Below are 16,908 nucleotides of genomic sequence, written 5' to 3'. Positions count from 1 at the left end.
GTGGTGGAGGCTGGTACAATTGCAACATTTAAAAGGCATCTGGATGGATATATGAATAGGAAGGGTTTGGAGGGATATGGGCCGGATGCTTGCAGGTGGGACTAGATTGAGTTGGGATATCTGGTTGGCATGGATGAGTTGGACCGAAGAGTCTATTTCTGTGCTGTACATCTCTATGACTCTATCAAACCAGAGCCTTGCAGAGTCATATATTCAGTTTATTGTCTCACCCTAAGACAGTTCAGCATTCTCTCAGCAATCATCTGAATGATTGAATGATCAAACTAAGATTGTTAAGTCAGTACTTATCGCTGTTTGCTGTCAAAAATGTGCTGTGCACGCATCATGCCCACTTAATCCATTATACATTCGATGGAGAAACTACCTATGCATATCAGTCAGGATGCAAATACAACTTTCTGCCACTGGAGGTGCTGGTCGGCATGGACAAGTTGGACTGAAGTGTCTGTTTCCAGAGAAGCGCAAATTTAACAGAATTTAACAGCAAAGTTTTATTTTGCCCAAGTGTTATGTTGGAATTCCTCCTGGGAATGCTGAGACATATGCTGAACATTCCAGATCCGGACCATATAATGAATGTAGATACTTGAAATTGCAAAAGCAAACTCTAAGAAGTGATATGCAGTGAGGAATATGTTTGTATTTCAACTGTTTGATCAGAGCTGATAAGATCTTTTCTCATCGATAAAGGGGGCGGGGGAGGGGGTACTAGAAAAAGGGGTGAGCTAGTTGCAGCTAGGTGTCACTAAGTGGCTCCCAATGAATTGCAGTGGACGTGTGAGATGGAATGAGACGGGCCAGACTGATGGAGTGTTCTGGCAGGAGGAGTCCCAAACAGAATTAGCAGCAAGAGCCTTCCGTCATTTTCCCCCCATATGACACACATTTTCCCCATAATAAACAAGAGGAACTCATTCTATTGACCATGTCCCAACATCTCAGTGAATCATTAGTTGCTGCTGTAAAGAAGCATTTTTGAAGAAAGGCTTGCTCATATACAATACACTTCATGACCTGAGCACGTTGAAACACTTTACAGCTAATAAAGATATCAAGGGGATAGTGTGGCAAAATGGAGTAGAGGAAGAAGATCAGCCAGAGCAAGAGCAAGTAGGACTGAAGATAGTCAGTAGATTCTAACAGAGTAGGAGAGAGTCAGTAAATTATAACAAAGTGGGAGTCAGGAGGGCCTGGAGATAGTTAATAGAGCCAAACAGAATGGGAGAGAGTAGGACTTGGAGAGGGTCAGTAGATTTCAACAGAATGGGACAGAGGAGGGCAAGGGGCAGTAGCATCAAAATGAGTAGAAGGGCAAAGGAGCTACAGACTGTTACCAGCTCCTAAAAAAGCAAAAGATGACAGATGAAACAGCACAAGGAGATGAGAAAGCAGTCAAAGAGTGATCCATAGAAGTTGAGTTGACTGGTTGTTGAGCAGCTGCTGTTACTGACTGAATGTTTCAACCCTAACGATTCTGAAAAATGTATATTTCTAAACTAGCACAGGGCAAGAATTTATAACAGCAGGAGAAGGAGCTGATTTGTAAAGATGAATTTCTACTAATTTCCAGTTTTTAGTTGAAGTAAGTCAAAGTGACTAAAGTTATAGTAAGTAAAGTAATTTGAAAGTACAGATTGATATATGACAGGGCAGTTCGGCCAAGCACAAGGCTCATGCTATGCCACTTTTCCTGACCTAGATGAGACCTCATTCAGAAAGTGTCACTACTAACACAAGCTTCAGGTCTGGGTTTCAGGGCTCAAGCTGTGGCTAGAGTCACTGAGATGTAACCACTAGGCAGAGGATAGCTCATTCAGAAAGATAGTCATACTGCAAGTTGGAGGCAAACATGCAGAGACAGAATGATATGAAACAGGAATGGGTGAATGTCAAGCAGTCATAGACTAATAAATAGGAGTGCTCACTAACCGGTTTCTTCACTCCAGATATTAGTGAGTGTGATCGGTCCTTGGAGGAGTGCACCAAGAATCCAGCCCGTGGCACCATGAAAAGCTCAGCTGTGCAGGACTGACAGAGGATTCTTCAGGTAGGGGGAGATAACAAAACATCGCTCAGGGTGGGGCTGGGGTGGCGTTGCCTCCCTGGGACTAGGATTAGGGAAGTCACAGAATAGCTGTAGGACTTTCTCCTGGGCTAGAACTAGCATCAATATTCATGGTCCATACTGGTACCGACGACACAGGCAGGAAGCAGACTGTGATCTTGCAATTGGAATTAAGAGAGCTAGGTAGAAAGTTAGCAAGCAGCATCTCTACAGTAGCAACCTGCAGATTAGTCCCAGTGCCACGTTCAAGTAAATATAGAACTTGGAAGATAAAACACAGTAATGTGTAGCTGGCAGGATGATCCACTGGGAAGGGCTTTAGAGTTCTAGACTGGCTCTGGGAGAGGTAGCACCTGAACAGAGCTAAGATTGAGCTCCTTCCATGACATGTTGCCAGTGCTGTTGGAGAGGGTTTAAACTAACTCAAAGGGGATATGGGAAACAGGAGAGAATATTAGAAAGTAAAACCAGCATCAACAAAATGCTGGACGAGGCAGTTAGCACCAGAATAGACAATATTACATAAATTCTATCAAAGTAAGGGAAGTAATGAAGTCTAAATTAGGGTTACAATGCATGTGTGTGAAAGCACAAAATAGAGTTAATGAGATTAGGGAGTTACAGACATAGTGGAATTACGATGCTGAGGTAATAATGGAGACCCGGCTCAAGGAAGAGTGAATTTGAATATTAAATGTCTCTAGTTACAAGGTATTCAAACAAAAACAGGAAATGGTGAAAGGAGGATGGATGACATTTTTGGTTAAGGAGTAAGACGTTTCAAAGAATTCAAGGCCAAAACCAACTTGGCTAGAACTAAGGAATAAGAAAGATTTAATTACTTTGGTCAGTGTAATATAAAGAACAATACAGCAAGGGAACAGGGCCTTTGGTCCTACAAGCCTGCACTGACACATTTTGCCCTTCCTTACTAAACTGTCTTCACTTACAACATCCATATCCCTCTATTCCCTTCCCAGTCATGCATTTGTCCAGGTGCTTCTTGAATGCTGCTATTGTGTCTGCTTCCACCATCAACTATTGGGAAGGATACAGTGGAACAACTTTATAAGGAACTTAGAGAGAGAGGTGTAAATGTCATAGGGTAATTTTAATGAGGGTCTCCACCCTTGTATGTCAACCAGGGTAGTGGTAATGTAAGGGGCAAGAGATAAGCTCTCCTAGATTGTGGTCTGGAGAATTTTCTCCAGCAGTTATCCGTCCAGTCCAACAGGAAAGGAGGCACTGTTAGAGTTGATTCTTAGGACTGAGGGGGGGGCTAAATAGATCAAGCGATCATTGTACCATAAGCTTTAGGATCACAGTGGAAAATGACGTCGGTCAACCCTGAGTAAGAATAATTAACTGGCAGAAAGCAGACTTTAATATGGAAGAGCTGGGCCAGATAGATTGGAACCAGAAGTTGGTGGAAAGAAAAATAGCCAAAGATGGGAATTCTTCAAAAAGAAGATGGTTTCTGTACAACAAATGTCCGTTTCCTCGAATGGGAAAGTAAGATCAACAAATGTGGGAGCTGTCTGGATTATAAAGGAGAAAGAAATGAAAGAACATAAAATTATGACAGGAGCCAGGTAGTAAAATCAATTCAGAAAGTTCAGAGGGAGGATGGAAAAGCAAATAGGAGAAGCAAAGAAAAGACTATGAAAATAAAGACTAGCAGCCAAGAAAAAAGGAAAGTCCAAAGTCATTGATAGACCCATTCGGTTGAGTGATAGGAATCAGAGAGCAATGGTCAATGGATATTTTTCAGGCCAGGAAAGGTTTGCAGATTTCCCCTGGGGTTGGTATTGGGAATCTTGATTCTCCTAATTTATATTGGTCTGCAGGTGATACAAAATTTGGAAGAATTGTAAACGGCGATGAGGACAGTGTAGGACTTCATAAAGGCATTGACATGTCAACAGAGTGAGCAGATGGAAATTCAACATGGAGAAGTGTGAGGTGATACACTTGGTACAAAGAATATAAAAAGAATAAAGGGGTGTGCGGGTTCAGAGACTTTGGTTTATATGTGCACATAGAAGAGGAAGAGGAAGGCCAGCTGGCAGCTTTTTTGGAGCAATGGCTCCCTGAAATATTAAAGCTGGAGTCCGGATCAGGCCAGGTGCAGATAGAGTGGGCCCACTGGGTTGCTATATGCAGGCCCAGGTCGGACCAGCGCCCCCGCCCGGTCCTGTTCCAGCTCCAATGCTATAGAGAGAAACAGATGTTTGTGGAAGCCTCCAGAATCTTGGGGAAGGATCCCCAGGCTACGGTGTACAAGGGCTCTAGGATTATGCTATTCCAGGATTTCTCTCCAACTGTGGTCCGCAAAAGGAAGGCATTTGATGAGGCGAAGAAGCGTCTGAGAGACTTAAATATCCAATATTCCTTCTGTTACCCAGCTACACAGCGCTTCAGCCATGAAGGATCCGTTTATAACTTTGGATCACCGGAGAAGGTTAAAGAATTTTTGGACTCTCTTAAATAGACTGTAAGAATTAAACTGTATGGCTAATGATGCTAATTTGCTCCCCCCCTCCCCCAGTTTACCTTTTCTTTCTCTTTTCATCCCCTTTATTGTTTAATATCGTCTCCGGGAGGCAGGGAGAGGGGCTTATTTGTTATCCACTTTGATTCATCTGGTGGGGGGGGTGGGGTTGGGGGGGAGCGTTTGCTCTGTCCTACCTCAATTTTTTTTAAGAGCGGGGTTTTTTTTTTGTTCTTCTGTTATTATACTTAAGTTATCTGATACTTGCTGGGATTGTAACTTTATAGTTTTATATGTTTATATTTTGTATTATCTTTACTAAATGTATTCAAGTATTGGTGGGGGTGAGGCACTCACTTTTAACTTTGGTTTTATAGTACATGTGAATTTATTTACTCTGTTATGTGGTTCTTGGGTCGAAGGCGGGGTGCTGGTTGGTAAAGGATACGGTGAGTTTATTGACAGGTAGTGATGCCCCCTGGAACAAGGGGGAAAATCTCCTTTTAAATGTGTTTTATATTTTTCTTATTTAGAAATAGTTTTTAACTATAATGGCGTTAATGTGTTAAAAAATTTCTACTTTTGTGAATTTTCTACGGTCTGTGCTCGAGGTGCTTTGGGTGCTGTTCTTCCTCCCGGGGGGGGGTCTCGGACCTGCCTGGATGATCATGGTTAGTCATTCGATTAGTTGGTGCACCTGGAATGTCAAGGGGAGTAATTCACTAATCAAAAGGAAGAAAATACTATCAAATCTCAAAAAAGAAAGGGTTGATATAGCTCTCTTACAGGAGACACACTTACTGGATAAAAAGCATTTAAAATTACAACAAAGAGGATTCGATCAGGCCTTCTTTTCATCTTTTAGTTCCAAAAGTAGGGGAGTAGTCATTCTCATTCGAAAGAACCTTCCTTTCAAAATCTTAAGTCCGACAAAAGATGAATCTGGACGGTATATACTGACTAAAGCCCTCACAAATGGCGAGGAGTATGGAATTTTGAATCTTTATTGTCCACCGGCACACCCCTTCAAATTTATAATGGAAGCGTTCTCCAAACTGATGGGTTTTGGGGCTCGTCACACAATTATAGGAGGAGATTTTAATTGTACTATGGACCCAGAGATAGACAGGATACCCAAGGGTACTGCGGGTATATCTCTCAGATCCAGACAATTGGCGGATTTGAATAGGGAGCTAGGATTAGTGGATGTGTGGAGGTGCCTTCATCTGCAGGGCAGAGACTTTACTTTCTACTTTAACCCACATAAGTGTCTTACTAGAATTGACATGTTTTTTGCTCCCTCAACCTTTTTGAACTCCATATTATCCTGCAAAATAGATAATATAATAATCTCTGATCATGCTCCAGTATACATGCAAGTTAAGACTAGGGACGATGAGACAAGCCCCTGACATTGGCGTATGGACTCTTCTTAATGAAGGATAGTAAATTTGTAAAATATTTCTCTCAAGAATTTAAAACCTTTTTGAAAATTAACTCAGGCACGACCAGTAACCTGTCGATGATGTGGGAGACCATTAAGGCTTATGTGCAAGGTCTCATTATTTCATACTCGGCAACACAGAAAAAACAAAAGGGAGAACAACAGCATCTACTCGAGGCTCACTTGAAGGCAGCTGGGACAGCGTATGTTGATAGGCCCTCCATTGCTAAATTACAAAGGATTACAGCCCTTCAGACAGCCTTGAATACCGCACTTACCCAAACAGCAAAGAGGGAAATATTATTTGCAAAACAAAGACTATATGAATTCGGCAATAAGCCTGGTAGATACCTAGCATATCTTGCAAGGAGAAAAAAGGCCCCTCAAGCTATCATGACCATTAGGGAAAGTGTTGGTACTTTGACTCAGAACCACAAAAGGATCAATACAGCCTTCAGAAAGTTTTATTTTGATCTGTATAAATCACAGGATTGTGAAGACAGAGCTAAAAAGATGGAGTCCTTTTTTAAAAGCCTGGCCTTTCCGGACTTAACCCTGGAACAGGGTGTCGATCCTGAATGCTCCTCTGACAACCCAGGAAGTACTGGACACAATCAGGCAGCTTCAGAGCAGTAAGGCACCTGGCCCAGATGGATTCCAGGCTGAATTCTACAAAGAGTTTATAGGGGTACTGGCTGGTCTACTTATAGACATGTATAATTATTCATATAGTCAGGGCTGCCTCCCGCCTTTGATGAGAGAAGCAAATATTTCTCTCATTCTTAAAAAAGAAAAGGCCCCAGGAGATTGAACATCATACAGACCAATATCTTTGCTAAATGTAGATTTTAAAATTCTTTCTAAAACATTAGCATTAAGGCTGGAGAGGGTTTTACCATACATCATAAAAGAGGACCAGACGGGGTCTTCAAAGACTGTAGATCATCTAATAACATTAGAAGAATTTTAAATGTGATTCAAGTATGTCATCAGGAAAGAATACTGGGAATAGTAGTCTCTTTAGATGCGGAGAAAGCAATCGATCGAGTTGAATGGTCATATCTGTTTTACACCCTGGAAAAGTTTGGTGTCAGAAAGGTATACGCCAAATAGGTCTCAATATTGTACAATGACCCCAAAGCAGCCGTGATTACTAATGGTTTAGGCTCGGATAACTTCAGTGTGGGTAGGGTCTGTCGTCAAGGATGTCCTCTCTCACCGTTATTATTCACGCTAATAATTGTAACACTAGCTGAAGCTATACGGGCCGATTCTAATATAATGGCTCCGAGGGTTGGTTCGAGTAAACATAAAATTACCCTTTATGCAGACGCTGTTCTCCTTTATCTTAATGATCCTTTGATATCCGTGTCCCGTCTGATCCAAGTAATCAATTTATTTAGTGCGTTCACAGGTTACAAAATCAATTTCACAAAATCGGAGGCTATGCCGATGGGTGGTCTCGCTAGTATGTCCAATTTATCGGCCAGGTCTTGCTTTCCCTTACTGTGGTCTCTGGAGGGTTTTTTATATTTAGGTATTTTTATCATCCAGTATTTGGTCAGCTGTACAAAGTCAATTTTGTGCACCTATTAGAGAAGATAAGGCAGGACTTTCAACACTGGGGGGATCTCCCGATATCTTGGTTTGGCAAAATAGCTCTAATTAAAATGAATATTTTGCCTCATCTCTTATACCCTATGAGAATGCTCCCTGTGATGTTGCCGAGGCCGGCATTGTGTAAACTATACGGTTGGCTTGGTTCTTTCATTTGGAATCATAGACAGCCCCTTATTAAATGAAAGAAGCTGCAGCTTCCAAAAGCAAGGGGAGGACTGGATTTTCCAGACTTTAGGAAGTATCAGATGAGTTCTCTATTAAGCTACGCAGCCGACTGGGTCTCGTGTGACCCGCAATCAATCTGGCTGGACATTGAGGCTTCTCATTAATCTCTTATTTTTAGATAAGATGAAAGTTATTATGGACCATTGTAAAACCCTATTGTATTAAATACAATTAAAGCCTGGAAGATAATGCTGCAAGATGAGGGTAATTCACAAAAAACCTCTCCTTATACTCCTTATACAACCGGGGCACACAGATGCTACATTTAAAACCCGGAGGTCCAGGGGTATTTCTTGCTTAGGGGATCTGTTCAATGGGGAGGTTATGATGTCTTTTGAACAGCTGCACCAGAAATTTGGACTGCCTAATGGAGACCTTTTTCGATATTTCCAAATTCAAGATTATATACAGAAGAAGACCACATTATTAGATAGCTCTTATAAATCAGATAGGGAAAGAAGAGTGTTATGGCCAATGGGTCCACCCTCAGTCAGCACTCTCTATCACTCATTACAGAACGAAGTATCAAAAGACATGGAACAATTGTTTAAAACATGGAATCAGGAATTGGGTTGGAAATCCCTTCAGAAATGTGGGATGACATCTGGGAAAATGCCAGAAAGAACTCCATTTGTAATAGAACCCAAGCCATCCAACTAAAGATACTCCATAGGGCTCATATAGCACTGGAATGACTGGCAAAATTTAGGGCAGGAACATCTCCAATGTGTCCTAAATGTAAAATAGAAGTGGGCACTCTCACACACTGCTTATGGACATAAGATCCGCAAATACTGGATCAGAGTAGCAAATGCACTGACAGAAATCTTGGGAGCGGAAATTGGAGTAGATCCAGTATCTCTTTTCCTGGGCTTTTCAAACCTGCCCTCCCTGGATGTGCACGGGAAGAAATTATTTTCCATTCTCTCCTTTTGTGCAAGGAAAATACCTTAGTAAATTGGGTAGCTGAGGGCCCTCCAGGACTTCAAATTGGCACAGGTTAATCATGGAATATATTCCCCTTGACTTCCTTACAAATGTGGTGCACCAAAAAACTGAATAATTCTATAAAATATGGCAGTCCTTCCTGAACTATATAGATACAGATATTTCAGCCATATTGTCAAGGGCTTTTACCTAGTTGTGGTAGTGGTTCTGACTGGTCCGGGGCCCCTTGGGGGAGGAATCCTGTATGAATATGGGTTTTATTATGACTTGATGTTAATTCATTCTGAGCATGTACTTAATTATTTAATTACTATGTTTTTTTGAGTAATGTAAGATATTTTATTATATGCTTTGGTGATTTGTAGATTAAATTCGTATTTAGTTGAGTTTTTTTTTGTTTGTTGTGTTTTGGTTATTATTTATTTAATATTTAATTGTATATTAGTGTTTATATTTGTTTGTGTTATTTTGTAAGTTTGTAAAAAGAGTTTTAAAAATTTTCCTTTTTCTTCAAGAAAAATATCTATAAAAAAAACTTTTCACCTCTCAAAAAAAAAGATTTCAGGAGCCGAAAGAGAGGGCAAAGTGGTGAAGAAACAAAGGTCATGTCCAACTGAGCCATCGAACCAGAGAAAAGGTACAGCACAGAAAGAGGCCATTTGGCCCACCTTGTCTGCATTGCCTGAATAAACTAGCAGCATCTCCAGCATCTGCAGTCCTCACTTTCTCCCTGAATAAACTAGCGACCTACTTTTAATCCCACTAACCCAGCACCTGCTTCATGCAGACCTGCAGGATACAACATGTCAGGAGCAGATTCAACGTCATTTTAAATCATTCGAAGGTCTATACCTCAACCACCAAACTGACAGTGAATTCCAAACACCCTTACTCTGGGTGAACATGACATGGAGGATGCCAGAGTGGAACTGGGGTGGACAAAGCTAGAAGGGGAGAACATACAAACTCCACACAGACAGTCGCCTGAGGGTAGAATCGAACCTGGGTCCCCAACGCAGTGAGGTAGCAGTGCTAAGCACCGTGCTGCCCCTATCTGAAATCCTATGTTCAAAACCCTTGGGGCGGGGATTGAAGAAGCACCTGGACAAATACATGGATAGGAAGGGAATAGAGGGATAAGGATCCTGTAAGTGAAGACAGTTTCACGATGGAAGGGCAGAATGTGTTGGCACAGGCTTGCTGTACTATTCTTTGCTCTAACCAAGAGCCTCCAGATTCAGAGGCAAAAGTGCTACCCATTGAACTACAGATATGATATATTAAAATTCTTATTATTAATGGACATAAACAATTTTGAACAATTTGTTAGTCTTTTAAATGATTACACAAGAGCGCAAAGCTGTTTGTTTGCATGTTAAATTCCCCTTTTATTATGAAATTTGCTGAGTCTTATACTAATTAGACAATGAACTCTTTGCAAAAGTTACAGCAGTTTTCTTTGAATTGCTAGAAGTTTTCTATCTAGGATATAGTGTGTACAAAGTGGGTTGAAAGAATGAGGGATGCAGGGTTTTTTTTAAACATCCTGACCCAATTTTCTTGCTTCAAGTCTCCCTGGATTTGTCTTCCAACTTCCTCAAGTTGGCAGAGTTTTGCTTCACTGCGGTTCTCTGAAACGCTTGAAGGAGCTATTCTCTTTCGGCAATGTCCACGAGATGCTTTTCGATCTCCGTCACACGGAGGCTCCTGTGAAAAATATGAAAACAGCAGATAAGAAAATAAAAATAGGCTGGGTCATTTTTCCCTAAAGTGTCAGAGGCTGAGGAGTGACTTTATAGAGGTTTACGAAGCCATGGGGGCATGGATAGGGTGATTACACAAGGTCTTTTTTCCTAGGGTAGGCGAGTCCAAAACTAGAGGATATAGGTTTAGGGTGAGAGGGGAAAGATTTAAAAGGACCCTGAGGGGCAACATTATCACGCAGAGGGTGGTGCATGTATGGAATGAGCCGCCAGAGGAAGTGATAGAGGCTGGTACAATTACAGCATTTAAAAGGCATCTGGATGGGTATATGAATAGGAAGGGTTTGGAGGGATATGGGCCAAATGCTGGCAAATGGGACTAGATTAATTTAGGATTTATGGTCAGTATGGACGGTTTAGACCAAAGGGTCTGTTCCTGTGCTGTACAACTCTATGACTCGATAGTTGTCAGGAAAATATTGTGTGGATTGCATACGTGTGCTCACATGATGGCGACTAAGGGACTGACTGAGATGGTAGAAGAATTTGATGGGGTAGTAAATCAAACTATTTCACCAATCGGAGGCAGGATAGGGGGGGGAAGATTGGGTTGGAAAGGGGGCAGCAGAATCCAGAACAAGGGGGACTAACCTTACAATTCAAGAGAGGCTATTCAAAAGTGATAGTTTTTTTAATGCAGAGAGTGGTGGGGGTCTGGAATTCACTGCCTGAGTCAGTGGCAGAGACCCTAAACTCTTATACCCTGGATCTACAAGTGAAGTAGTGTAAGCAGTAGGGCTATGGGGCATGTATAGAAGACAGGATTAGAAAGGGCATTTGTGTGACCATGGGTCGGCATGGAGACACTGGGGTGAATGGCCTCTTTCTGTGTTGTATCTTTGCTATGGTTTTATCAATGAATTTTTCTTTCTTATAAAAGGGAGTGCAAGTCTGGAACTTTCTTCCAATTCCACCCCCCCTCCAAAAAAGTGCCATTGAGGAGAGGGGTGATTTAAAAGTTTCAAACTGAGATTAATAGATTTTTATTGGGTAAGGGGCCACAAGAGTTCTAAAACAAGATAAATACAGACTGGACAATGTGAACAAGCCCAAACGACTGAACAGGCTGGTTCCGGAGCAACGTTTCATTCCCACATCCATTGGGAGGGTCCGACAGACCTGAACTTGGGATTGTCGGCTGTGACCACCCCGACCTCGATCTCCGTGGCTTTAAAGTCAAGTGCCAAGACGGTGGACAGACAGGAAATGGCCAGCTGCAAGAGGAGGGAAAAAAGACAAGGTTGTGATTTTGCAATACGCCCAGGATCTCCCAGCAACAACATCTCATATTTCTCTAGTGCCTTTATCACCATAAGAGGCGGCTGTGACATCAGGCAGAAAGCAACATCGAGCCCCTTAAGGGGATATTAGGACCAAACGTTTGGTAATAGAGGAGCAAATAAGGAGCATCTTAAAGTAAGAGAGGCGGTGAGTTGGATCCATGTTCTGGACATGCCTAGAGGTGTTTCGAATGAACTTTAACTGCTTCTCACACACAAGAAAATGTGATCAGAAAGGTTATGTGGAGGCTGAGTTATCTTGAAGCTTAAAAGTCAGCTGTGGCTCAGAGGCTAGCCTGTAGGTTGTGTGTTCATCGTCCCATTCCAGAAATGTGGGCCCACTCAGTCCACACTAACATTCCAATGTTGTACCAGGGGAGTGCTGGGGAGCACCAGAGATGCTGTTTTTTAAGATGAGAGGGGAAAGATTTAAAGAAGACACAAGGAACAATTTCTTTACACAGGGAGTGATTTATGTGTGGAATAAACTTCCAGTTGAAGTGGTGGATGTGGCTATTGTTACAATGTTTGGATAAGTTCATGAATAAGAAATGTTTGGAGGGATATGGGCCAATTGCAGGCAGGCGGGACTCGTTTGGTCAGCATGGACTGGCTGGTCCAAAAGGTCTGTTTCCGTGCTGGATGACTCTATGATTCTATACTGAGATTATTTGATTTGATTTGGTTTATTGTAGTCACGTGTACCTGAGTACAGTGAAAAGCTTTGTTTTGTGAGCAGAACAGGCAAATCATAGCAAACAAGGCCATTCAGATCATAGGCTGCTTAGACAGAGTGAGGCATACAGATGCACAGGAAATGGACAGAGATCAACATTGTTTGAAGTTGGAGAGCTCCACTCAGCAGTCTAATAACAGCAGGGAAGAAGCTGTTCTTTAACCTGTCAGTACGTGTGTTCAGGTTTCTGCATCTTCTACCTGATGGAAGAGGTTGGAAGAGAGAATAACCAAGGTGGGAGGGGTCTCTGATCATGTTGGCAGCCTTTCCATGACAACGAGAGGTGTAAATATAATCTGTGGATGGGAGCTTGGCTTCCGTGATGGTCTGGGCTGTGCACACAACCTTCTGTAGTTTCTTATGGTCCTGGGCAGAGCAGTAGCCACACCAGGCCATTATGCACTCAGATAGAATGCTTTCAGTGGTGCATGGACCTTATGGAGATGCCAAATTTTCTGAACCGTCTGAGGAAGAAGAGGTGCCCGATCACTCTCTGAGGCGGATGTGAAGGATCTTGTGGATCCTATGTTGGGTAGATAGATCTCTTGGCCAATATTTATCCCTGAAAGCAACATCATTAACAAAAATACAGATGATCTGGTCTTTCACACATTGTCAGTTTTGGGAGTTTATTGCCTGTGTATCCTACATTACAATAATGAAGCACTTCAGGCCAAGTAATTACTGTAATTGGTCGCAAAGGGCTCTCGAATGATTTGAAATTGTGACAGGCGCTTCAGAAATGCAAGCCTTCTCAGCTTAGGTATGCCCAGGGGATTGACTGACCTCCAGGGAGATGGGTTTTCATGGTATTACCATCGGCCTCGTCATTTTTTCTGTGTTTGAGGTTAATCCAGCTCCCTCACAGGTTACTTCTGGTTAATTCCCCTCTCCAATTAAAAAAGAAACTCCCTTTGAGTAATGGAGAGCTTTGAGAACTTTTGCCAATCTGCTCGGCGAGTCAAATAACCGCTACAAAAATGACTTGACGGGAATTTTTTTTCTCACATGATTAATATCGAAAAGTTGCATGGCTGGAGCTGAAGAATCTCCCAACCCCCCAAAGCTCCTTCTAGGCCCACGATTTCTACCCCAAGGAAGGACAAGGGCATCAGATACATGGAAACACCTCCCCCCAACCCCCCCCCGCAAGCTCCCCTCTGAGCCACTCACCATCCTGATTCGGAAATATTTGAACTGATTTGATGTATTATCGACACATGTAACAAGATACAGTGAAAAATATTGTTTTGTTTGCTATCCAGACAAATACATTATTACATCAGGATACTAGGACAGAACGCAGAATGTGGCGTTACAGCTACAGAGAAAGATCAGCTCTAATATATGAGAGGTCCGTTCATATGTCTGTAACAGCGGGGAAGGGGAGGTGATGGCCTACTGGTATTAATGCTTCCAGATTTTGTTTTGAAATCTGAATTCAAATCTCACGTCATGGCAGGATTCACACTCAAGTCCCAGATAATCCAGAGGCCCAGACAATGGTCTGGGACCTGGGTGTGAATCCTGCCACGATGTGAGATTTGAATTCAGATTTCAAAACAAAATCTGGAATAAAGAGTGTAATGGTGAGCGTGAACCTGTTGCCGATTGTTGGAAAACCCCATCTGGGTCACTAATGCCCTTTAGGGAAGGAAACTGCCTTCTTTATCCTGTCCAGCCTGCATGTGACTCTAGACCCACAGCAATGTGGTTGACTCCTACCTGCCCTCTGGGCAATTAGGGATGAACCGTAAATGCTGGCTCAGCCAGCAACGCCCTCATCCCATGAAAGAATAAAAATAAAAACCTGTTGATTCACCATCCAAATAGTGAATTGAACTAAATAAGCTTTATGGTCACATGTGCTCTCACGTGTATAGTGAAATATTTATAAGTTGCCACCTACAGACCCATCTTAGGTACAAAGGTGCCTAGGTACAGATCCTTGAGTACAAATTCTTAGGAAAAGAATATTACTCACCATTCTTTCAATGTCGCTTGGTCAAAATCCTGGAACTGCCTACCTAACAACACTGCAGATAACCCTACAGACTGCAGTGGTTCAAGAGGGCAGCTCACCGCCACCTTCTCAAGGGAACTTAGGGATTGGCAGGAAATGTTGGTCCAGCACACGATGTCCTCATCCCACAAATTCATAAAGCAATGAGGACTAAGGTATTGCGATTTAGTTGGTGAACAGTCAAATTGCTCATCAGCACTTTATCAAGCCACAGTTGAGATCAGCTGGGACTGAAGGGATAGGCTTGTTGGGCTGCATGGCCTTCTTCCGTTCTCATTTCAGCCATGCGCAAGGTTCAGTTGGCTTCCCTCATGTGTTTCACCGCCACCTCAAGGGGCAATTAGGGGATGAGCAATAAAGACCAGCTTTGATAATGATGCCCACGACCTGTGAAGGAACTTTAAAAAAACATGAGAGGCCAGCTCAGGAAGTTTCCGATTACCTCGACGGTGGCCTTGTAAGTCAGGTCTGGCTTCTTTTTAATCTTCTTCTCCAAGTGGCTGTTGGCTTCTATTTGTTTGACCCCTGCGCTGGTAGCCTTGTAGCCACAGTAGTAACCGGCAGGATCGGACTTGTAAAGCTGGGGTCCTCTCTCATCGTCAATTGCAAACATGATCATACCTGGAGAATAAACAGCTGGGGTGAGGCAGGTTTGGCACACTCTTTTGACTTTGCTATGCCAGTAGGGTTGCCAACTCTCTCTGGCATTACCCCTGCAGGTACCATCACACAATCCATTGACATATCCCAAGCCTATGCTCCCACCCTTGCTCTATTCATTTGGCTCCTCATGTTCGATTTTTCAAAAATATATGAATATTTATATGTGCACTGCTGGCTAGGCCAGCATTTGTTGCTCATCCCTTAATTGTTAGGAGTCAACTACATTGCTGTTACATTAACTTAATTGGCCGCATAGCTAATTTGCAGTGCGGAGTGACACTAAAAACAGGGGTTCAATACTTAAACTGGCCGAGGTTACCATGAAGGACTCAAACCCCACCTCCTGCTTGAGGTGTGGTGACCCTATCTTGGCTGGCACGGTGGCTCAGTGGTTGGCACTGCTGCCTCACAGCACAAGGGATCTGGGTTCAAATCTAGCCTCAGGCGACTGTCTGTGTGGAGTTTACACGTTCTCTCCTCGTCTGAGCAGGTTTGCTCCAGTTTCCTCCCACAATCCAAAGATGTGCAGTTTAGGTGGAAATGCAGGGCTATATGGATGGGGTGGGATGCTCTTTCGAGGATCAGTATGGTCCAAATGACCTGCTTTCACGCTGTAGATATTCTATGAATTAAACTCGCCACCAGTCACCTCTCTCTAATGAGAGAGCAGCCTATGGGACTGTATTAACTTTACCTCCACTATTACGAGTAGGCCAGACTGGGTAAGGACAGCAGATTTCCTCACATAAAGGACTTTAATGAACGAGATGGGGTTTTAACAACAATCAGTAGTGGTTGCCATTAGATTAGCTTCTTACTGAATTCAAATTTCACCATTGGATGAGTGGTCTAGTGATACTACCACTGCGGAATGTCCTAGTGGTATTATCATTGGTCTATCAATCAAGAAACAATGTTCTGAAGACCCAGGTTCGAATCCCATTGTGGCAGATGGAGGATTGTGAATTCAATAAAAATCTGGAATTAAGAGCCTAATGAAGACCATGAATCTGTTGTGTGAAAAAGCCCATCTAGTTCACTAACGCCCTTTTGGGAAGGAAACTACCTGATCAGACCTACATGTGACTCCAGACCCACAGCAATGAGGTTGACTCTTAACTGCCCTCTGGGCAATTAGGGATGGGCAGTAAATGCTGGCCTAACCAGCGATGCCCTCATCATGTGAATGAATTTTAAAAAGCACTATTCCTTTCTTAGATTAGACAGCAAAGAGACTCTTTGTTATCAAATTAGATGAAGATAATTGTTGGTGAAATGGCCTTTTCTGTCATCATTGTTATTAATGAGAGCAACAGAGTGTTTTTTTTTACTCCAACAGTAATCGCAACATGGAGATGATGACTACAGGAAGCAGTGAGACGGTAGGCTTTCTAAAGGAACGCAATGGGTACATGAGAGAAAATCAGATAAAAAGATGCTGAAAGTGTGAGATGAGGTGAGTTAAATCGAATGAAAGGAGGCTCAAGTGGGACTAGAAACACCAGCACAGAGTTGGGCTGAATGGCCTGCCTCAGCATGGGACGACACTGGAGGGTCATCAGGGCTAGGTGTTAAAAGAGTGACTCTGTCACTGTAAAAACACAGGCTTCTACCTGTAAAAATGTTCTT

The 16,908-nt window shown here is 42.6% G+C and overlaps 1 protein-coding gene across 2 annotated transcripts in view; it reads right to left on the bottom strand.

Moving 5' to 3' along the window:
* Window positions 1-10,181: 10,181 nt before the first annotated feature.
* LOC122542776 (proteasome subunit alpha type-6-like) overlaps window positions 10,182-16,908 on the bottom strand; it is a 102,661-nt gene continuing 95,934 nt past the window's right edge. For both annotated transcript variants that reach the window (XM_087983932.1, XM_043680809.2), the window contains exons 5-7: window positions 15,059-15,237; window positions 11,697-11,791; window positions 10,182-10,521 (exon numbers count right to left, since the gene is read on the bottom strand). In XM_087983932.1, the coding sequence (XP_087840058.1) occupies window positions 10,464-10,521; window positions 11,697-11,791; window positions 15,059-15,237 (332 nt within the window). In that variant the 3' untranslated portion in view covers window positions 10,182-10,463. The remainder of the gene's footprint in view (window positions 10,522-11,696; window positions 11,792-15,058; window positions 15,238-16,908) is intronic.

The sequence above is a fragment of the Chiloscyllium plagiosum genome, unplaced genomic scaffold (assembly GCF_037043375.1).
Source record: "Chiloscyllium plagiosum isolate Xiang-an unplaced genomic scaffold, Cpla_swu_hap1 HiC_scaffold_47, whole genome shotgun sequence".
Classification (NCBI taxonomy): Eukaryota; Metazoa; Chordata; class Chondrichthyes; order Orectolobiformes; family Hemiscylliidae; genus Chiloscyllium; species Chiloscyllium plagiosum.
This window is presented reverse-complemented; position numbering and strand designations above follow the sequence as displayed.